Source organism: Corvus kubaryi, unplaced genomic scaffold, assembly GCF_017639235.1.
Source record: "Corvus kubaryi isolate FWS band 111438036 unplaced genomic scaffold, C.kubaryi_AGA036_p1.0 split1-65, whole genome shotgun sequence".
NCBI lineage: Eukaryota > Metazoa > Chordata > Aves > Passeriformes > Corvidae > Corvus > Corvus kubaryi.
Window position 1 is genome coordinate 5,200,181 of NW_024582080.1, and position 24,822 is coordinate 5,225,002.

The following is a 24,822-nucleotide window of genomic DNA, read 5'->3' on the forward strand; positions in this document are numbered from 1 at the left end:
GATTTTAACACATTAAATCATAGTAATGAACTGACTCCAGGCCAATTTTGAAAGAAACATCCCTGATATTACTGGTCTAGTAGCAGGCACTTTTGCTAAACAGATGACTGGAGATAGCAAGACATCAGTGGAGAAAACCATACAAGGTTTCTTGTTTTAAGAGATAGGAAAAAAATTATCTGGACAACTGCAAACCTTTAACAGAAAGAAAGATTTCAGGATTTATTTTGGAGTAAAGAATAGTAATGGAATGCAATGAGACAGATTAAAAAATGGCTTTGTTAAAAGAGCTTTTTAAATACTTATTGTTCAGAGAAAATAAGGGTCAATATAGTAAATTCAGTAAAGCTGGGGTTGTCACAACAGGTTGTAATTTAGTCATGAGACCCTGGAAATTAACAGAATGTGGGAAAAGAAACTGGCTAAGAAAGAGCCATCAGTTACTTTCAGAAGAAAGTAAGTTCTTTCATCAGAGTGAGAGAAACTACCATGGGAGCTTTTTTGTTCCAAATTTTAATAAAGATTTTGGGTAAAAACATTCTGGTGAAATTTGCTGATGACAAAATTATGAGGTACAACTGATGGTCAGAGAATGATGAATACATGAAGGCATTACAGCAGAACTGCAAATTACATTTAATAGGGAAAAGCTTTGTATCAAGTGAAGATCACAGAGTTTCCCATTATCACTGGAATTCTTCTGTAAATGACTGAAGAGAAGGACTTGGATACATCAATTACTGAGTAACTATTTAGTTACCAATGGAAATGTACTGTCATGGAAAAGGCAAATGTGGCTCCAAACTCTTTTGAATAAATAGTTCCTGCAACAGCTAAGCTTTAACAGCATTAGAGAAAACTTTGGAAGGATTCATTACGGTATGCTGTGTACACTTTTATATTTGAGAAATGTGGAAGTGCCACTATGGAGATACATAGTGATCTAATGTTGCAGAAAAAGTTTGGCTGATATAGTCTGGCCAAACTAATACTGAGAAGTTATACAACAGCTGTCACAAGCTGTAGCTGAAAACTCAAAAAAAAAAAAAAAAAAGAAAAAAAAAGAAGGAATTTAATCTAAATGGCAGGGTTGTCATGAGAAAAACAGTGCAAACTCACCAGGGATAAATTTTAGTTTGGAAAGTGAAACTCATCAATATATAATTAAGGTTATGGAAAAGCTTTCTGATCAGCGTAGCAAGTTAAAAAAATAGAACTAATTTTGAGATGCTATAAATAGGACTGTACTTAATTACTCAGCAGGTGAATTGCAAACCATTGTTCCCAAAGGAGAAGAAAATGTTGAGAGGCCTGCATCATTTGACACTAAAAATGGATGTAAAATTATATTTGTGGACATAGAATTTCAATATGACATGCTATAAAGTACATAACACTAATTGAAAGGATTTAGGGTAAAAATATGAAAGGGAGTTATTCTATATACAGGCAAATGTATGGATACTTGATTTCCACAAAACTCAGATTTGTATCTTTACTTTTCTTGCTGCATCTCCAACACCTAATATAAATATGCCACACTAAGCCAATTCAGCTCAGTCTGATTTATCACTATGAATAACAATATCTAAAAACTACTAAATCAAATGCATTAACTCTCATTTTTAAAACATCAGACAAGCTAAATGAATAAGGGTTTTAAAGGTCCAATTTACTTTTTGTGAATTAAAAAAAATAAATTCAGAACTGATAAAACTTCTTAACTGCATTTCAAAAGAGAAACCTAGCAAATTAGGATATGTGAAATCCACATAAATATAGCTGAAAAGATGTATTATAAGACCATCTTGATCAGCATTATTATTACTAATATTATTTTAGGTAAATGGTAAACTTCTTAGCATAGGTCACAAAACCTGACCAGTTTTATTTATAAAACTGTATATCCATAAGTTCTGTTCTATATTCTTTTATACCATGTCCTAGAACTTCTGCTGCCTTTGGAATGCAGAAATAAATACTGCTTCATAAAGTGACTTAGAAAAATCTTAAACCAGAAATGCCTATTCTTTTATAAAAATCCTAAATACTGAAAGCAACTTAGCAAATGATAAACACGAACGGAAGCAAAGCCACGACTGATTGCATCTGTCTGCGTTCTAACACTGTGACAGTAAGCCTCTCAATTTTCAGCAAACCTCATCAGTTTTCTACAGCACAAGGCCATGTCAGTAGACAAAGCAGAATCATTACTAGATCTAGTGATCTTAACCCTGTCAGAAACAGGCAGTTGGAAGCCAGATGCCTCCTTCTTACTGTTTTTCATTGTAACTAATGAGTTCATCTACTACATTATGGGAAAAATATGGGCCTAAGTTAACTAAATGACATATTGTATATGTGGTGACCTCATCCGTCACGCTCCTTCCCTAAAATATCTTGTTTGCTTGTGATTTATGAAGTGTATTGTAATTGTTTTAACCTACTGAGTTACCTAAATAGCTCTCACACTGCTTCCATATGCCTAAAAAATACAACCCACACTCCCCCTGTTTATTAACCTAATAATGAGACGATTCATATATAGGATAAATACAGACAATTTTGTCATTTAAAAAAAATGATGATACAAATCATACCTTTAATACTTATTTACTTTTAAAAGATGGGAAAATTACATGTATATTCCTGTGATCTTTTTGTCTTTTTTCATATTGTTAAACCTCCCTATCAGGTAAAAATATGCTGAAATTTTTCAAAAGTAAGATGAATGAAAAAAAATTATATTTTTTAATTGCTTATAATATGGCTGAAAAAATATTGGGACATAATACTATCCCAAATCATCATCAAATTTCTGCTGTAAACAATAGAGAAACATTTGGCAATGGAAGGTTTAGGGCAATCTTGCTGCCACCTTTGTCTGCATGTGCACTGAAAAATTTATGAGTTGTTTTCTGCATAGCTATCTTAAAGCACTGGTGATAACCTTACTATTTGCCCTTTGCAGTTTTCTACAAACTTCCAGAAGCAGTACCCTACAAGCTGAAAATGCTTTCATTCCAACTAGGCAGTGATAGTACAGCTTCCTTCATTGGTGGAAGAGTCAACTAATCTATTCCTAAACTCTAGGCTATAAAGAGAGAGTGGAAAAATTCTTCCCTGCAACATCAGTCTACTAATTTTCATGGGTAAGAAGCAGAAAATTAAACTGAGATGAGAAACTAAATATGGGAACAGAATCAAAGGGCAGTGAGGGTCTGATTTAAAAGTAAATTGAGAGAAGTAAGCAAGAATGGACTTGCAACAGTCCTTGAGGCTGAGGCACAACAGTGAGAAGAATCCCCCTAGAAGAAGCATTAAGATTCCAAGCTGCTCTGTATTTACTACTCAGGACCTTCTCTTCTGTTGGCATTTCTATTTCTCTGTGAAAGTTATAAGTGGACCAGAGTAAAACTTGCCTTTACAGTGATCCTGATCATGGCCCAATCATGTAGAATCTACTCATTTTGGCAGCTTGGCTGGTATTAATCTTCATGTAACTATGCATTAATAGGCAAATTAGGTAATGTCCCACTACCAGACTTCATGCGGTTCCGTTATTTCTGAGGCAAGGCTACCTGAACAACAGTGACAGCAGAACTCATTTGCTGTCCTAAAATACTTTTAAACAAGTTTCTTTGTAAATTGTATTATTAAAATGTGAGGAAAAAGAGCCTGGCTTAGGGTTACAATTTTCCATTCTTTCCTTATCGATCTTTATCTACGAAAACATTTGATAAATGCAGCCTGCATTTAGCCTGCATCTGTTATTTAGCCAACATTTATCCAGGTTTCTGAAATTCCTTTCAGACCAAACACTGTCCCTTTCCATCCACAGGGACAGCAATGCAACAAGGCAGATTCAGTTGTCTAACAGCATGCCAGCAATCATGCACGTGAAGAGGTGGAAGTAGAGCACATGCCAAGCAGCCTCTGGCTGATAAGAGGAAAAGCCACAAATAGGATACCCCAGGACTCTGATATGCATGGCTGAGGGCAGAAGGAACACAGCTGAAAGTGAGGGGACTGAGGAAGGTCAGACAGGAAAGACTCTGGGGTGAGTTGGCAATTGGAAGGGCACAGATCTTGGTACAGGAGATTTAAGACAGAGGGTTGGGAATTTTCCTTTTAGTCAGAGTGGATTTGTGAGGAGATGTAGCTGTCAACGAGGAAAAACAGAGAGGCACTGAAATGGGAGAGGAAAAGAGTAGGAGAGATTTAGGGTGGTGAAATCAAGGTTGGGAAGTGATTGAAGGGGACAGTCATCATCAGCCCCTGTTCACAGCTGGACATGTGTAAGTGCACGTCTTCTCTTTTTGCTCACCAGAAATTTCTTCTATGTGCTCAAATTCCTCAAAAGTCTTATCATTTTTTTTTTTTCCTTGCAGCCGCTAAGGCAGGCACACAGGGCAGTTCTTTCTACCTTCACCACAGACAGGACATTGAAAGAGCCATTTATGACAGATACAACCTCTTGATCTGTTTAGGCAATGTCTTTAATCAATGTCTTAATTCTTCTTTACTAATCAAAGGTCTTTCACTCAGGGTTTGATGGATAGGACATCAGTCTGATTGATTACCTGGCTGCCAAACAAAATGTCGGCAGTCCTAAGCCAAAGCATTACCAAGATATTAATTAAAAGACACTAAAAAGATACAACAAAATAACAAAATGAGAAGTCGTATTAAAGAAATGTTAGCTTTAGACTATAAAACCAGGTATTTATATTTTGAAACAAAACCCAAATAGAAATTAGGAACAATATGGTAATACGTATTTCGTCCCTAGGTGAATTTCCCTAGTTTTTTCAGTTTATATTTTTATTCACTTATTTTATATTGTGTAAAATCAAACCCACATAATTAAAAAATAAATTATTTTAGAGGTACTTATGATAATATCTCTATTTCTGATGCATGCTGAGAAAGATGTTGGTTTTGTAATTAGACATTTCTTAGAAAAGAAATTAAAAAAAAAAAAATCTGTCACATAGGCTACAACACCCAGCAACAAAAGTTAGCAGTGAAGCACAGAGCATGTTCCATATTGACAATGAAACATATTAAAACGTTTTGGTTTAAGCACTACTTTGAAAACTGAAAAACTCTTAAAACATCTGTAATTTGTACAAACAAATGAAAACAAATACTGATGTTACTTACAAAAATCCCTATTACAACTGCTTCATGCATACATGATGACTGATCAATTAATAATGAAATATTTGTGCAAACATCTCCTATGATGCCTTAAGTAGCTGGTGAAGGGCAATAAATAATAGATTAAGATGTATTCATTACTATCTCATGATCTTCAAACGCATGTCTTTTCAGATGTAGTTGGAATAAGTAGCATGTTTCATCAGAAAAGCAGTATGATTATTTTGAGCAGCAGGCAGAAATTCAATAGAATTGGAATTTTATGATAATCATGATTATCACCCATGTTCCTTATAGCATTCCCCTTTCTTGGAAACATATGTACAACCAGATTTTGAGGAAGATGGAGACATGAGCTTTGTCAGGACTTCCTGGAGGCAAAGAACATTTTGACAGGCAAAGGAAATTAGTCCTTTAGTCCATTTTGCATACTAAGGCTGTCACCTTTATGCTAAATAGTTTAAAAATAGTCTGGAAATCTCTATGCTACTACATTAGAAATACAAACAACAGTGTAGCAATGTAATTCCCAGAGTATTATATACCTAGGAGATCTGAAAAACTGGATACTTTACTTGTCCAAAGAAAAAGCTGTTTCTGCAACCTTTTATTATAGTTTGTTCTGTCAAGAAAAAAAAAGAAATCAATAGCTTCCAGTCCACCTGCATGACATACTTTTAAGAAATCTATTAATTTACAGTGCTGTGGGAAAAATGCAGACAGTGATAGCAAGGGAGTGTAAAAGTCAATCAATTTTTGATAAAAGTTTCTGATAACATACATATTGATTTGCTTCACACAATATATTTTAAGTTGAATTGCACTGTTGCCATGCTTTCATTTCTGAAACACTCCTGAATAATGCAAATGGAAACATCAATTTTCAACTGAAAATATCTATCCATTGCTTGATTAATATTAATTGAGTTCTCAGTAATTAACAGGCTGCTAGTTGAAGTGTAAAAAGAAAAAAAAAAAATTCACACTTTTCTACTGTTGGAAATGTGGAAATATTGTTGAAAGAAATAGTCCAATAAACCTTCAAGGTAAGCAAGGCTAGCTTCAGTAACAACTAGAAGTGAAAAAAACTCATCCCAAGTGATCCTGACCACTATAGCTAAATCTGCTTGAAATTTGTAGCTGTAATTTGAAGAGGTTACCTGGTTTTACGTGGTAAGGCTGATTAGCTGTTACTAACCGAAGGTACCATGCTCCTCTATCTCTCCCCTTATTCCAATGAAAAGGTATTTCTCTCTCAGATATGTACTGATTATCCTCTGCCTGGTAAAAGGGCTGCTCTCAGTTTTTCCGTCTCTAGTTCCACACCTTCGACATAACACAGATATTTTCATACCAATTTTGGGAAAATACCCTTATCGAACCAGAGAAATCAACAGAGAACAAACCAATACTTCCTAAGCTATTCCAATTGCTCCCATTTCAGAAATGAAAATTTCAGCATTTTATGCTAAGTTCACAAGGGTAGCTCTTGCTAACCACTAAACGGCCACTAATGATGTCTTGACCAACACAGTTATATTTATGAACATATATGTAAAACATTATAGCTATGGATGGGGATATTACTAAGACACATTATTGGATCAAGTGCTTGACATCAAAGAACTTGATTCCAGCTTTTGTCATAAACCAGTGTTTGTGTCTGCAGTTCAGTTAAGCCATGTCATGGGAGTCAGGATTGATCTGACCAAGACGGAGGTCTACAGTGACAAAACAGGTCAGATGAACTGTACCCCAAATGTGCCCTAACTTCTCTTCACCTATTATTAAGGCAGATGAGGATGACTAGCTCAAATATTGATTCATTACTAATATTTTCCAGAAAGCAGAACTCATATATGACTGAAGACTTTGAGACAAAATCCTGAAAATCCAGTACAGAGGTTTTGGTCAATCATTTTTAATGCTATTCTCGTCTTTACCAAATCTCCATATTTTATTTATTTAATGAATTAATTTTAAATGTAATTAATTCTTTGGTATTATGAAGAGAAAGAAGCAAGTCTGCAGCATTTACTGTTGTAGAACTGTGTTTCACAGACAACCTTCAGATGCAAAAGCAAAGTTCTGATCTGCCTTTTCCCTTGAGACCCTGCTAATGAATAACTTCAAAGCGTAACACTATATATGACCCTAATTGAAGAGAGGGAACTTTCTCTTAATTTTGTAAGATCTGCTTTGTCTGACTAAACACTGACTAATTTAGAAGTACTGAAGACACTTTAAAGTTTTCAGAAACAAGGAGGAGAAACATAAGCATTTTCAACAAACCTATGATAAGAGTAAATCTACAGATACAGGTATATTTTTCTGTCCCCATGGATCAGATTAGAAGGAAAAATAAATATAGAGGGATAGAATATTATAAAGAAATAAATATTTTTATTGTTAAATGGTAGTCATGGACACTAGTGTAGTAGTTTTTTCTTCCTGGGTGTGAACTTTTCCTTCAGGCACCGTAAGATAACACCTAGCATATGAGCAATATCTGAATAATAGTAAAAGAAACATTATTTTACCATTTACAAACATTTGTAAATAAAGGTAGAATATATTTCCCTGCAAAATATATTTTAAAGTCTTTTATTTCCATACTATCTTTTGTTCATACAAAATAAAGAAGGCAAAGTTTAATATTTTTTATGATGATAACGGAAGAGTTTCGTATCACATAAAATGATGTTAAAATTCTTATAACCCATACTTGACACCAGCTGCACTCATAGGAAGCATTCGCTGATCACATACTGTAATGTACCTGAGACAAGTAGGGTCTCACACAGCTTTAAATAGATTTTAACTAAAGATATTGCCCCATGTAAAGGAAAGAAAAAAGAAAAGAGCATCACTAACAAAATCATTATCTTAAATACTGGTAATACCTAATTCTATCTAACTCTTTCCCTACGAAGTTTCCTGGTCAGATAATTAGATTCTACTAAAAATGGATAAATTGTTATTCTACTAAAAACGGATAAATCGTTTTCTTTTAAGGACTCAATCCCTCTTCCTGAATTCATAGAGATCTTTTCCTGTACAGTTCTAACAATTATGACATAATTTGCTTGATAAACAAAGAAGAAATTCTTTATATCCATCTAGTGTCATATGGAATGAATAAAATATGTCTTCACTTCCAGGTAACAATTAATTTCTATCATTTTTTTATTAAGTGGGACTTTGCTTTAAAAATATGTTGTTAATTTTAAAGATTACATTAAACCACTCGGTATTAAGTAAAAATAACTTTAAATTTAAAATAATATTCAAAAATTACATTTGCTGCCAACATTTGAAAGCAAGTCACTAAAAAGAAACCAATTGGCTTAGCCATTGGAATGAAAGTTTCTCTTGAAATGACAAAATCTGTTTTGACTTCTGGCCTTTTCTGCTTGCAATTTTTTTTCATTTAACTTTTTGCTGATGTTCAACACTGAGGAACTGTATTCACAATATAAAAAGTGGAATTATTCTTCCTCTAATGGGTGAAGCTGTAAAGAGTATAAGACTGAGACCTCAAAGAGATAAAACCCTTAAGGATGTGATGACACCAACAAATAACTAACCACAGATAACATTTCCTTTACTGAATAATTTATTTCTAAAGCCAAACCACTTTTCTTTCTAACCTGCTCACACTTTAATGTAGCTCTATTAAACTATTTCAAAACCAAAACTATTTTACTTGAACTCAAGGTAAAACAAGTATCATAGATAATAATATTATATAATAATAAAATAGTTTTTTAAAAATGCTTTATCGTAAACATTTTGGTGAGTTTGTAGGACTGCTCCCATTTCTTCTTAACCTTTTTTTCCTGCTTTTGATACATATATTTTATTCAGGTACTATCTGTGGATGAGAAGAACAACTATTTGTTTTTCCTCTGTCTTTGCCACCCATTATATCAAATGTCACGTTTCATACAAATAGCAATATAATGTCATTTATGTTGCATAGTCAGTTTTTATTGTGTTAAATTTAACAAAAATTGAAATGTCTTTAAATAAGTGTGCTTTGAGGCAGTCTAACCAATCCCAATTTTCAAGCAAGCATGGTTGAAAATAAAATATCCTACGCCTGATACACAGAAATTACTGTAAATACAAAAAAAGAAAACCAAAACCCAAACTAAACCAAACTCTTCACCAAAAAAAACCCCAAAACAATATCTAATGACATTTCAGTGGTCTTTTGTGAAGCACCACATAGTACTGCAGTCTTCTGAACTAAGAGCAAATGATTCCTTTTTCTATCAATGATGGCTTAAATCATACAAATGTAACTATGTCACAACAACAAACATTACATTTACATCAGGATATTGAGTAGTACAAAATATTTTTTTGTCTGTATGGCAGACAATAGTCTTATGAATCAAAATCACAAACCCTGGCTTACACACTGTTATAAATTAAAGCAATTTATAATATACATACATGCACACATCAAAGCTTAAGAAATGCCAGATTAACGTAGTGATAGTTATAGTTGATGTAATAAGTATTTTAACACAATGCTCCCAGAACAGCATATGACAGCATAAGTCACCTTATTACTGAAGTAGGAAGTTAACTATTCTGTTCTTTATAAACTGGATACATTCTAAATCACTTATGCTTTTTATAAATCAGTCTTTTCACCCAACGAGATTTTACGAAAATATACCAAGGACATTTTCATCAGATTAAATTTTTAAAATTGTTTTACATTCTGTGTTCACAGCACGGTGCATGCAAATAATTGTGGAAATGTACATGCAAATTAGGCTAAAGTTACATTCAGGTAACCCTCTCTTTTCCAAGAAATGACAAAAAACCCCCGTATTCCTACCTTATGGAGTATCTATTAAAACAAACAAACAAACAAAACAAAACAAATCAGGCCCAAAACATGTAATAGTTGCTTTGGTAGAAAAATTCGTTTCCTTCAAGAGAAACACAGCACAGCACATTAACTAACAGGCATAAAATAATTCACATACAATATCAGAGGTTTACATACCATCAGGAAGGCAAGAAAAAAAGCGAGAAAGGAAGGCAAAAGAACAGGAAAAGATATAGGGAAAGGGAATACTACAAAACTATACTTCATGTGGTATGTAATATTTTTAAAATAGGCCTGATTTTATTTTTATGGACCTAATATTGTAGATGAATAAACACAAACCAAAGGCATTTAAATTTTCCTATATCTGTTCCCTTCTCCTGACTGTTTTTTTGTTGTTGTTGTTTCCTTTTATTTTATAATAATTAAAGATAATAAATTGTAGTAAAAGTGGGAGAGATATTTTCTAGAAAAATGTAGGCAGGAAGTTAAAGTTTTAAAGGTATCATCAGGTCTGATCTCCATGTAACCTGAGGCGTATACTTATTTATCAACAGTAACATCACATTTAGTTCTTGAAGTGCATTACATTAAATAAGAACACCCAAACAGGTTAGGAGATGATGTTAATATTACCTTTGTAAAATGAGTGGGCAAAGCTCTGCTCAGGAATTAACTTGGCAAGGAATCCATGGTTCAAACTTGGGTGAGGGATAGATGGTATGACCACAACTGTGGAGAAAATCATGGAATCAAATGTGAGCCAGCTAGTATTCATGTGTGGCCTGGTCCACTGTGGATCCATGACAGATATCCTATCTCATTGAAACATGCAAATATGGTATTATCAACAAAAAAAAGGCAGTTCTAAAAGAAAAAAAAAACAAGTTCTGTATCAAGAGATAGGAAACAGCATACCTATTATTTGGGCACTTCAAGAGCAACATTTATGGGGAAAAAGAGACACAGATAGATAGATATATACAAGCAAGTAGGCAAGACAATCATGGATGAAAGTAGCAGTTTTGTAGTTCAGAACCATAACATTTGATCAGGAAGGCAAAAAAGATTATGATTTCTCTTAACTGGCTATGTCCACACAGTATTTTTAAAATGGGAAGCCTAAAAGCACATTGAGTTTAGAAAAATTATGTAAGCATAGCAAATTAAAACATCATGATGAATTGTAAAATAATGACTAAATGTAAATATGACACAAATTGGATGAAAAATTCTATGAAGAATGAAAATTAGCAACTCCATAAACGAAGAAAGCAATTAAAGATTAACACAAGAACAAAACCATACACAAAAAATTTTGTGGACAAATTCAGTTACTGTTTTCAACTATTTTAACACTGAAGGTACAGTTATAATCAATCCAATCAGACTTGAAAGAAAAAATACTGGACTGAGAAAAAAATACTGGACTGAGCGCAAAATATTTGAAACAAAGTGGGGTAAAGTTTGCATCCCTCATTTCTAATAGCTTCTGAGAGCTAACAGACTCCCTCCCTTTCAGGCTGAAGAACACATGCCAGTAAAACCACTGCTGATAAAACAAATCACAAACAGTTCAGTCAGAGAAGGCAATAGCAACGTTTCCTTTTTATTATATTGTCACCATAGGCTTTTAAATGCAGGCACCAATACAGCAGGACTCCAAGAAAGTACTCAGTCCTCCACTACTACCCTTTCACAAACCTCCTCACTCAAACAAAAGGAGCTTGCATGGGCAAGCAGCTGTGTTCTCTGTTTATTCACTCCATGGTCTAAAGATATCTGTTCTCCTAGCACATAACAGATTCAGGAAGATTTTTGGTGAACTACCTTGTACTTTACAACTTTAACTCCAGCAGGAACCCTGTTTTTTTGTTTTTTTTGGTTTTTTTTAAATTATTTTCAAAGTAAAGAAAAATAAAGACATAGAAAAACAATATACAAATGAAAATTAGTAATACCCTATAAGCAAATATAGGGAATACCTCAAATATGCAATGTATTTTAAAACCCTAAATTATTATACAGGAAAAAAGTAGTATGCAATTTCCTATTAGGATCTTAAGCTACTCACTAAAAATACTTTGTAGTAAAATAATTACAGTTCTAAAAAAAAAAAAAAAAGAAATCACATAACATTTGAAGAAAACAAATTTACCTGTACTCGTTGGTGAATTTATTTCTTGTCTGATATTTCTACCTGCCTGGCTCCCAGACCTCGCAGTTTCTCGCTGTGGTTCCAGGATGTCGCGGTACTTGGAGACCATCAGGACGGAGATGAAGTACACTACTGCCAAAGCCAGGAACTGAGCTTGTTTGCTGTCGTCCTGTGCCGGCGGAAAAGAAGCACATCCAGAATACTGAATATTTCCATAGAAATTTCATACAAGATCATCACAAGACTTAATGGGTAATACCTTTCTGAAATGCTGCTTCTGCCAGCATAGCAGCAAATGGATAACACAGAAGGCTGAGTGGATTTTCAGTGGAGAACTACACACAAAAAGCACATATTAAGTACTGAATTTTGGAGGTAATTTGGCAGCTACATAAATCTCTAGGTCTGTGGAGCCAATGGACTTTTCAAAACAGAGGCCTGACTCTACTCTGAGAGTGCTTTAAAGGCTTCCTGGCAGCAAGGGCAACTGTCTTCTGCCGCCCCAAGGATGAGACTGTGAAGGTCCCTGACACAAGGAGGTAAAGGGTACTATTGCTGAGAGGGAAATCTAAGCTCACTGATGTTTCTCTAGCTGACACTGGATGTATAAGCAGGCATAACAGCTTCTGGTAACATGTAAAAGCAGGGAGAATGCACCACTGTTTTTCTTCCAGAAATAAATTCCAGCAATCCTAGGTTTCCAAGACTGATTTAAGTGAAAGCCAGGACTACTATAACTTTACTGTCATCTTTTCTTGTCATCCCCCATAATCTGTTGTTCAAGGGCAATGGCCATGTATGGCTTAGATATTCTCCTGATTAAGTCTCTGTAGTTCAACTGAAATGTGTTTTATTTTTATCACCGTGAAAAGTTACACGATGGAATTAAGACTCCAGTTTCTCTCTACTCCTATAGTGGTTTCATCTTTCCTCAATTCTACACGTATGTACCTTCTATTACATATCCCTGGCTGCATGTTTTTGCAGTTCTTAAAATAACTAGAAATTCTCTTATTAATTTCTTTCATAGAAGTTCCAGAAACATGTTTTCTTGTATTCTTTTCTTCATTAGTTAAGAAAAGAATAGGGGACAGAAGATGGCAAAGTGGCACCACTTTGAACTCAGGTTGGAGAAGTTTAAACATAACATATGTACTTGCAGCTATACAGTAATAATTCCTATTGTACTACATTCAAAAACAAGCACATTGTGGTGCAGTTTTCTGCTGAAAACCATTGCAGAAAAACATTTTTATATATGTTTACATACATAAATATGTTCAGCAGAAGTGAGAACTGTGTTTACAAACCAATTTGCTGCATTTCTGTAACATATATACTAATTGTTCCTCCTACTCTGGTTGGACAAATAGTTAAGACCTTTAGTAATATGATTTTAATCAATATAACTCTTAACTGATTTGTCTTGGCTGTGATTATTTGGCTAGTACAAGATTAAGGCTGAGTGTTAAACACAGTTAACTACTAATCTCAAATAGCTTAATCAATATAATTTTTTAGTGCAGAAGGTGGCTGGTAGTTACAAAGCCGCAAGCAGATGGTTTGCAGAAAATATATGAAGTGCGACACACAAAGGATATTTTTAATTTGTGTACAATCAAAACCTCTTTCAAAACATAAGTGATGATTTTGCAGAGGAAAGAATTACAGCACATATTACTCACCACATCACGAAAAACAACTGCTCGTAGACGATTAATATCAACATCCTGAAGAAGCCTGTCAGGGTCTTTTATAGGAGAAAGATTTCCAGGGACATTTTCAAGGGGAGTCTAAAAATAAAAAGTAGTGAGATTTTTTTGTTCCCTCAAAATATCGAAGCATTTCTGTTACAACCTTAATTTGCTATAATTTTTTAGCTATTACATCAATTTTAGATGATATGTTACTACCAACACGCTTCCCACATAATACTCAGACAAGGGCTCTAGAAATAAAGTGATGTTTTGAATTACTATCTTAATACTAATTATTTAGATATAAATTGTTACATCTTTCCAGTAGCTTGGAACTGTATCTCTAGACAGAGTTAAGACAATAATTTGCACACAAAAGTTTGTTTCAGATTGGGTACAGATTTGTTGCATCATAGAAAAACAATAAATTAATTCTAATATGCATGTTACATTTGAAAATGCTGAATAGAAATATAAAAAAAATGTTAATTGCACTGAGACATTACAGGCTACTTATAAAATAATTGCTACTATTAAAAAAACATAGAATAGTATGCTTCCTTTAAAAAATAAACTGTATTAAATGTGAGGCCTGAGCACCTAAGTGTCTACTTATAGTGATTTTCTTTGCATTAAATGTGGCACTATTGAAAAATGTAATGTCTCTGTGAGATTTAATGAAATAATATTGTGAAAGGACCTAACTTTGTAATGGCTATTTGAAAAAGTCTTTAGAGAAGAAAAATCACTGAATTTAGTAATGAAAATATGATAGAAAAAAAGAAGGGATCCTTTACATTATGCAAGGGCTTGTATTTTAATCATGGGCTCTACCAAATTTTTTCAGATTTTAATTTCTGAATCCACGAAGTTTTAAAGCTGTGAACAAGTTTAAAAAAAAAAAAAAGAATAATGAATTAATGACGCTGGAAAAACTATGCTGTAACTGAATATTCAATAAAACTCACTCCTAAAAGCAGATAGTAAATACTGATGTCTAATATGCACTCAGAGGTCTGTTGAAGCTATTGGAACTCAGATATTCCACCAACAGAGATTCAACTCCAGAATTTCATCAAAACTGCAAAGTATCCTGATGGACTAAAAAATCTATGCAGGTGTATATAACAGAAGTGAGTAAGGGGACTTGGTCCTTCAAATAGGCCAAGCAAGAGTGAAAAAGCTGGTTAGAATTGCTCCAGTCATACTTCTGCATCAAAGTTTTCATGTTTCAAATAAGCCTCCTCACACACTTTACTATAGACAAGTTAACAGGAAAGACCTAAGCTTTTGCCAGATATTTGAGAAGAATTTCAATTACTTTCTGATCCTAAAAAGCCGTGTTTCAGACTTGTCACCATTGCTGTTGGTTACTGAAGGCTCCGTTACCTTGGTTGCTGCTGATGCAGTTACACCCTGAAGAGCATCTTGAGTTTTACCGCCAATTAATGATGTCTTGTTTACTCTCTCTCTTTGCCTTTGCCGGCATTCTAAGCAGTTCCTCACAGCCACACAACAAACTAAAAGAAGAAATGAAAATGCCACAAATCAGCATATTTTCTCAATATAATATTTAGAATATCAATTAGCACTCAATACTAATAGGCAGTAATTGAAAAGTTGATTTAAGAAAATTGTAACTGAGAATGACCCACAAGTTTTATACCAGGAACAGTAAAATTATCAGTAATATAATAAGTGGTATGAATAATAGTAAACAGTGGAGATAAATACCATACTGTTGCAAAATATATTGAGGTCTACAGTGTCTGCACAAGTATCCCATTCTTTTTGTCTTACATAGCCTATAATGAGTCCTACAAATCCATCAAGGCTTGGATAAGAAAACCTGCAACATGGAGGTGGCAAAGCAGTTGTAAGAAAAAAAAAACCATCTGTTTACTGCCTTATATTTATACTTTTATTCTCCCTGAATATATACAACTTGAAATATATAAGGAAGAACATTTTCAGACATGTATTTCTTATGACTAAATTGAATCAGCCTTAAAAATGTATCAAATCAATAATAAATGGGATTTTAATTTTATCGCATCAAACTCTACCTCCAAGGTCCTTTCCTACATGTGTCACTATTCGATCCATTGCAACTCATTGATCTGTAAGTAACTATTTAATACATTCTGTCTGTTGACTTACCAAGCCTTAGGCACTGTCGCATTAGACCTCCAGAAGACATGTTTTTTTCAGCTTCAATCTCACTGAAATTTAGAGAACTGGCAAATACTAGTACATCAACCATTGCCATCAGACGGCTGAGAAACGTTACTGCTGTCTCTGCCGACATTCCTTGTGTCACTTCAATATTTTCCAATTCAGTCTTTAAAAGGAGATAATTGAATTAAAGAGTTTGAACACAACTGAAATATAAAGACAGCACATACACATAGAAATCTAAATTGTTATGCTTAATGACAGATAGATTGAAAGTTATTTAAAAATCTCCTACTAACACCATTAACATAAGCTGTGAGTGAAATTCGAAGACAGCATGAAGAGTGAGAAAATTATTTACATTTACCTGCTGAAATAGATGAGAAAAAGTCTAATATAAATGAGAAAGTTATTAGCAACTACAAAAAGACAAAGTATGGGCATATAGTAAAACAATGCATGGTGTAAAAGGGTGCAACATATTCTTACATTCTTCCATAAGCTACACAAACAAGTAACAGCTGAAAGGCTAAAGAACTCTGTGTATAGCTTTTACTTTTTAATGTTTCTTTAGATAAACAAGCAAATGTGAGGAATGGAGTGGGAAAAAACATACAGTTTTGCACTCTGTTTCCATGAATCGATTTTCCCTGGAATGTTTACAGCATATAGAATCCTGACAGAGTCCAATTCTCCAATTATGTTTGCTGCCTCATGGCAACAACAGAGGGAAAGTAAAAACGTGACAAGTGACATGGCATGCAGCCCACGTGTCCCAGAGAGCTGCTGTTTCTTTCCTAATGTAGTGTTGGACTCTCCTTAGTGGGAATCCACAGAAAATTTCTGAATGAGGTCAATATTTCTGAAAGCTAAAATGTTTTTCTCCAAAAAGACACTTAGATGTCGAAAGTCATGTTTTCAAATGCCTTCAGAAGGTATTTAACAGTGCAGGTAAATGAGGAAACAGTCAGGTTAATCAAAAAAAAATTTTATCAGTTTAAACACTTTTACCTCTGGAGGTAGCCAAATTGAAAACAGGAATATGTGATACTTGTCCACATCCACAATTATATGCCTAAATACTATTTTAAAATTTGTTTACAGATGGCTGATTCTTACTGATTGTCAACAAGCTTTCCAGTTGCAAGACTTTTTGAGCACACAGTTTGGGCCCTCTGAAAAGTACTTTTCATTGTGCTGCTCTACTTTTATTAATTTGCTTAAAAGTATTTATAAAAAAATATATATATTGTGCTCTTAATGTAATTTCCTTCCAAAGGAAATAAAAAATACAGAAAACCAAAAATTCCTTTATTTCCATACTCCTGAAACATTATTAGCCTCACTCATGGCTTACTTCTAAGAATACTTTTACATCCAAAATTATAAAAGTGCAAACTGTTCCAAACAGTATTAAGGAAACAATTGTTTTGAAAGATGAAAGATACAAAGTGCCATGTGTCACCATAATGATAGATCGCCCTTCATTTAATTTCTCTTAAGGATGTAGCGTGTCGGTTACATGAGTGATTTGGGAAGGGCTGCCATCTGTCTGAACTGCCCAATAATATTAGAAAAAGAGTAAAATGACAACTCTCAGAAGAAAGATTTTCAGCCTATCTCCTCTCTTCTTTAGCCAGGGCTCCCCTGTTTAGTTTGTGCTGTGTTCCTACTTTTGGAAAAATAGGTTGCTTAGTTTTTTATAACAGACTGGAAGAAGAGTTTTTGAAAGCATTCACCCAAAGAAAATATATTTGCAAAAATCTATAGCCATAACGGTCTGCTAGAAAAACTCGTATGTGGTTATGGAAACTTGAACTTTGAACTCATGCTTGAAATAACATCAGGCTCACTTGCAGCTGATTGACTGCCTGATGTTGATTTTTATCAAGTTTCAACTGTATTGTGCCAATCATAGTCTTAAACCTCTCAGAATATCTATTGCTTTTTTATTTTTGAAAGTTATGTAGTAAATTCACTTAATATAAGACTTTAGTGCATTTTAGCAAGATTTTCGCAAACTTTGAATTAAAAAGAATCTTTTATTTTTTACATATCTCCCTAAAATTCTGCTACCTGGAGGAAAAAAATGACTGACAGTTTTCTTGCACCAAATTTACCATCACTTCTACCTGTTAAATACAGCACACTGGTACTGTAATAGTGTTAAAAATATATTCCATTATTGATCAAGCTTGCCTTCTAATATCACCAATATTTTAGATAGTGGTGTCTCTAAAACCCATTGAAAAGTGAACTTATCACCCTTCCATGACTACTCAGTGTAATTTAAGAGCAATGGCAAGCCTCCCATACAATGAACATGCTCAGGACATAAAGAGTTTCTCTATTGACAACTGCATTTATAACTTAAATTAGCTCACAGACCCAACTACATTCAGGCCAGGAGCTAACAGCAAGCACCATAACTGGCAATGCATTAGGTACTCAAGGGAAGTATGGTAAGAAAAGTTAATTACTACACCTAATATATTCCTATTCACATCCTACTGTATGATATAGGAAAATAATAGTAAGAACAATAATAGTTTAAAAAAGACAAAATATCAAATGATCAAAAAGAAAGGTATTTTTTTTAAAATGCAAAAAACTGAAACTTACAGCAGCAATACTAACCTTAGAACCCTGGACATGCAACAGACAAAACAGACAACAGATCACAACAATAAAAGAAAAAGAAAATTATTTAAGTTAACTAAAAATACAAGGCAAATTGAAACAAATTAATATCTTGGAATTATACATTTGTTTAATTTATATTTAAAACAGCAAAACATTTAAGCTCAGCATGAACATTTGAAAATAAAGACTTGTCAAAGATAGCTATGCACAAGGAAAACTTTAAATCTTGCATTGTTATGGAATTCACGTAAACACTGATTCTTCCAAACCAATGTACATCTTTTATGTAGTACACAGAATAATATTATGAAGCAATGTAAAACAAAGTAATATTTTAACTAATTATATAGATATTAGCATTTTACAACAAGCCATTCAACTGAAATGTAATAAAGTAGTTGATCCTTTTATGAGGAGGCAAATATGCTTAAAATGCTTGGAAAAAACAAATATAAATTACAAAAAGCAACCTGGTTCTTCATAAATAATGCTCTTCCTCTGGATGTGCTACAGGATAGCTCATTATAGTGTTATACTGGGTGTGATTTCTTCAACCTAAACCAGTATCAAACTAGATATGACAATGCTTTTGAACCACAGGAAAAAAAAAAACCAAGATTTACTAAGCCACTCAGTCTGAGTTGGCATTCATATTTCATCGTTCACAATTAAATATGTGTGTTAAATTTTTATGGTTTAGTTTTAGGTAGAACCACTTTATTATCACAGTGGGCTAGGAACTAATTCTTAAGTTTTCGTTGGTTCTGTTTTAAAAATAGAAAGAAACTTCTGAGCATGTCAGTTACCATTGTTATGATTTAGACAGTAGAAAAACCTAATCTAACAAAAAGAAAAACAGGCTGAAACGAACTGTTTTCTTTCCTATCAGGGCAGAAAATACCACACTCAACCAGTTTTTAAAAGTGTCTTTGTCTTTTCATAGTTGGATGCAGCTCGAGAATTAACCTGTGGCTATCATCTCTCAATTACTAGCTGACAATCTGCATATCAGTTTTACCACTTTTGATTCTCAGAATTGTTATAGACCACACAGAACCTGTGGAATCACACAAGTCCTGAACACGATAATGCTAACACTTTACACAGGTCATACATCTCAGCTTTTAAGGCACAGACCAAATGAGGCCAGCATTAAATGTTTTTTGGAGTTTTGTGGACAGTTCATATAACACCAGAAGCCCTCAGATGACAATCTGAGAGCTGATGTTTTGAATTCTTCAAGTAAGAAGCTGAATATAGACTCCTTAGAATAAGTGGAAAAACAAACTCATTGCAAGGGGTCTGGAAATTTGTTCTGAATTGTAACATATATTTAAACTCCTCAAATTTCTTTTGCCTTGCTCAGTGTCCTCAAGCCCTTGTCACAGCAGCTATCCTTGTAGCATGCAGTGATTACTTCCAACTGCTAGCTTTTACACAAAATGTGTTATCTGTAAACCAGCTTCTATTAACAGAAAGCTTCTTTTGCAAACCTTTTCCCTTTACAGGTCCTGTTCTTCACACTTCCACAACATTTTAATAACTTTAAAAACATCATCATTTGAAGCAAGTCCATGTACAGACCCTGGGACAGATGTAGTGTAGAATGGAAATTGAGTGAAATATTGAAAATTGTGGGAATACATTATTGTGAATTACAATAAACTTTGCCCTGTATGCCATACAAACATATAACCTTCTCTGCACTCTTGAGTTACCCACAGAGTGGCTTATTGAGTGGTTTATTTACACCACAAATGCATTTTTTATTTTCTTTTTTTTTTTTTTTTCTATTCATATTTAAAGTTTTCTATTCAGATCATCCTAGCCTGGATTAAAAAAACCCCAAAACAGAAAAAAAACCAAACAAACAAATGAAAAAACCCCAAACCAGACCAAAAACAAAACAAAAAAGAAGCCCTACAAGATAAAAGGCAGATTCCTATTACAAGAATTCCATAGTGAGGCAATTCCATAATTAAGACTGCCTGCTCTACAGCAGGCAAGGAGTCATGCAGTAATCTTCCACCCAGCCCAGAAGAATTGCCATTTCACTCAAAATCTGAACTATGCAAAGGAAAAAAAGTCTTTCTGAAATTTTTCAAACGTTCATCTTTTTAAGGAAACTGTGACAGTACTGCTTTTTTTTAGCAAGGGAAGGAACACAATACAGAATCTGTTGCAGAAAACAAAAAAAAAAAAAACAACCAAACCAAAACTGCAATTGCTCTGTTCTACTAATGAGAAATAGGTGCTTTATAAAAATCAGAGGCAATGGCACATTAAGAGCAACTAACTCTGTATTAGATTGTTGAGCAGAGAGTTTTGCAGCAGAATTTAAGACTGTTTAAGAATGAGCCCAGGATGAACTCAGATTTGCTTGAAGTCTGACTGATTCACTGAAATCAAGGAACTGTGCACAAGCAGGACTGTAAGACAACTGAAAAAGGAACCGTGTGCTTCTTCTTTTCTCCATTAGAAAACAAGTAAGCTATCTCATAATAAGAGACTGGACTGAGCTCCAGGTTAACAGCCACGGCAGCCGGACTCTACAGGGATCTGGTAGATGTCTACATCAGAGATAGCTGAATCATTTGCTTCTAGTGAATAGATCTCCATTATCTAGAAATCTAGGCCACACATAAGTACTTCAAGTGAATACTTAGATTTACCCTAATCCCTCCACGAATTCCATCCCTGTTTCAATAATCCTGAAGACAAAGGGTGCAATGACCTTTACTGTCTGTTCTATAATTTTTTTTGTCTTTCATATTTCATTATTCCAGACCAAAAAGTAAATTAATTTTTATAAACAGATGTAAACACATGACCTATGGAACAAATAAAATATACTAGGAGGAAATAAGAACTACTACTTTAAAATTTCACTATGGGCCCCAAAAGACCTTCAGTGGGACTATTGGAGCATCACCATTCAGGAAAGTGAAGAAGGAATAAATTAAGTAAAATGAGCTCACACTTGTTGATAAATTGAATATATATATTCTACAGGATCTACAAAATGTGAGAGCTTTGACACCCCAGAAAAGCTCCACAGAACAGAGATATGGAGGATCAGTGAGTAAACAAGATGAAGATGGTATGGATTCAAACAGGCATGCCAGGAGACATGACTCAATCCTACAAAATCATAAAGGATATGGAACTGAATAAAGACATGATTAACCACTCTTCTCATAGCATAAACAGTACAGCACAGTGACTTTATGCATTTAAGCAGGCTTAAAAAAAACAAAGACAAGAAGTGCTTTGAAGGTTATATAATTGCTTTGTCAGGCTCAATGCCATAGGATATCATGGAAGCTAAAAGTGTAAGTAGCTTCAAAAAAGATTAGATGAAGTCTGGTAGGATAAATTCTTCAGTGGTTATTAAATATGACAGCCCAAACACCCTCTCTAGTTGTTAAAATCCTAAATGCTGAAAGGGAGTGTTATCGGAGCAATCAATATGCTTGTTCAGACTTCTGCATTCTGATGTAAGCTGCAAACAGTCACTGTTGGTGGCAGAATGCTAAAGGAGACGGGCCCTTGGGCTGACCCAGTGAGGCAGCTTATATGAACAGCTTCCTTTTGGAAGAGTAGTGCAATACAGCTTGAGCAGATTTCTAATACCATGCCCAGTTTCAATTACAGAACTACACAGACTAACAGAATGGTTGGGGTTGGAAGGGATTCAGGAGATGCAACCCAAAATTTCAACTCTGTACCTTGTGGATAAAACGCTATTCATTAATGTAATTAATTATAACACAGTAGGTTCCACATGGAAATCAAGAAACACTTTTCCATGGTGAGGCTGACTGAGCACAGGCACAGGTTGCTCAGGGAGGTGATGGAGTCTCCATCCTCAGAGACAGTCAAAAGCTGTCTGAACACAGTCCTGGGAAACTGGCTGTAAGTGGCCATGCTTGAGCACGGGTGTTGGACCAGGTGACCTCCTGTGCCCCCTTTCCAGCCACAACCATTCTATGATTCTGTGAGTCTTTGAATCAGTGAGGGAAAAAGCCTAAAGGCCCTTTCCCCCTTAAGAACTACTCTGGCAGAAAGTGGCCAGTAGCAGGCCTGATATAAGTCTTCTTATGCAGTGGAGATGTCATATAAATCGTCTAGTTTCAAACTTCTCTCTTCCCATTAGCAACTTCTGGAAGGAGGAGGGTGAGACAGCCTTTTGTAACCAATTGCTTGCAGTGGCCTACTTTGCCCTTTCACGATTGAGAAGAAATATATTCTGAACCAGCAATCCATCCACTTCTCCACAGCACTTCAAGGATGCACAAGTATTAGAAGCCTGAGAATCAGTATGAAAACTCTTCATTCATCATATGATGGATATTCACAAGTGGTCTGATGACCAGCAGGGCATCTGCTCCTTCGAAACTGTGATTCAGAACAAGAGTGAGGGAAAGCACCTGCTCTAAGGAGGGAGGATGTACTGCACTCTTTGTATCAGTCACCGTGATGAATAAATCCACCTTCCTTTTAATGTTTATGGATGGACATTGAGGAACAGGAATGGAGTTGAATAGGCAGGAAGAATCTTTTTTTTTTTTTTTTAATTTCACATAGTAGGATTCGTTCAATTTGAAGTCGGCTACCCAACTTTTAGTGAATTGCTTTATTTTACAATTTATTTTTATTTTATTGACCCAGACAGATGGCAAAATTAAGTATTCAAGAAATACACACAGTCCCCATATAGTGGAGAAATGTGTGCATAATACTGAAATTTGAAAATGCAGTCTTTTGTATCAGTGCATGAAAATCACTGCTATTGAGCAAGGCAGTATTGACACACCATATTTTAACAAATGGATGTGTAGTAATTAAAGCTGTGTCAGGTAACTATCTACACAGACACACACACACATACGTATGTTTTCCAAAATAAATAGAGGGAAATGGTGAACCTCAAAATTATTATTCCGTAGAATGGCTCTGCAGTATCATAAACCAGGACAAGAGCTAAAATCCACAAAGAGCATTCAATGGAACTGCAGCCTAATTAATTTTGTGCCTATTTTATATTTTTATATAAAAGATGTCAAAACACCATCATTTTCAAATGATGCCTAAAATGTTTGCTTTAAAAAAATATCCCCCAATGTCCTTTACTTCAAGGCATGATAGTGCAGCCTGTGTTTCAAGATGGCTCAGTGTGTACTCGCTCATACTTGTCAATATTTACAATGAAGCATTTGCAAAATCAGGACCTTTATGTTATTCTTGTGATTACAGACAATAATTGTAGTGTTTCACTTTTGCTTATAGCAAATATTTTTCCAGTTAACACAGTGAAAATAGTAAAGAGACAGCATTTTAACATTAATTGCCCGCCTGAAAATCCTATTAATGTTTAGCAAATTGCCAGCCCATACATTCATACCTTTCAAATAAAATCTGCAAAGAAAGGTTTTTTAACTAGAAGTAACAGTAAAGAAAAAGTAAAGTAATCTCAATTGCTGAATGGCTAGACCAAAGATTTGAACTTTTACTGCAAACCACATTTGCAGTCTCCAGTGCCTACTACCCTCATTGTTTCAGAGGAGCTCTTTGTCCCCTCTGGGTCTCATTGTCTCCCCTTTCAAAGACCAATATTAACTACAAATAATTTTTACAGGATGCTCAAGAAAACATTTAGTATGAAAGAAATAGTCACAGACATTAAGTGTACAGACAAGGCATCACATTCGAATAATGTAATTACTCTTGCCAATAATGCAATATTTATAAAATATTCTTCCCTTTTTAGTGAAAATACTCTGCCTTCCTGAGCTTTAATCTGTTAAGAACTTACAACTTACTAAGAATATTTGAGTGGATAAAAAAATCAGTTATTTTCAATACAAGATTAAAAAAAAAAGAGGGGGAAAGGACCTACAGAAGGAAGAAGTAAACAGACTAGATAGGGGATGACTTGTGGTATCATTTGGCATGCAAGCTAACAGTGGCCATGCAAAAAAGGTTTATGACTATCAATAAGTAGACATCATAAAGCATGCCACTTTGTTACAGGAATCATTATCCTCATGGTCATCCCTGTAAATGAAATATTAAATTACTATGAAATATTATTCTTACTAAGTACTACTACTCTGATAAAATTAACATTTCAAATG

At 34.4% G+C, this 24,822-nt stretch overlaps 1 protein-coding gene across 11 annotated transcripts in view; it reads right to left on the reverse strand.

The window, feature by feature from the left end:
- The window catches only part of NBEA (neurobeachin), a 467,529-nt gene that overhangs the window by 291,683 nt on the left and 151,024 nt on the right, over nt 1-24,822 (reverse strand). For 5 of the 11 annotated variants that reach the window (XM_042014378.1, XM_042014379.1, XM_042014382.1 and 2 more), the window contains exons 25-30: nt 18,665-18,688; nt 16,028-16,208; nt 15,257-15,387; nt 13,856-13,963; nt 12,171-12,339; nt 10,649-10,744 (exon numbers count right to left, since the gene is read on the reverse strand). In XM_042014378.1, coding sequence (XP_041870312.1) covers nt 10,649-10,744; nt 12,171-12,339; nt 13,856-13,963; nt 15,257-15,387; nt 16,028-16,208; nt 18,665-18,688 — 709 coding nt within the window. The remainder of the gene's footprint in view (nt 1-10,648; nt 10,745-12,170; nt 12,340-13,855; nt 13,964-15,256; nt 15,388-16,027; nt 16,209-18,664; nt 18,689-24,822) is intronic. The other 6 variants (XM_042014384.1, XM_042014381.1, XM_042014377.1 and 3 more) reach the window with 3 other exon arrangements.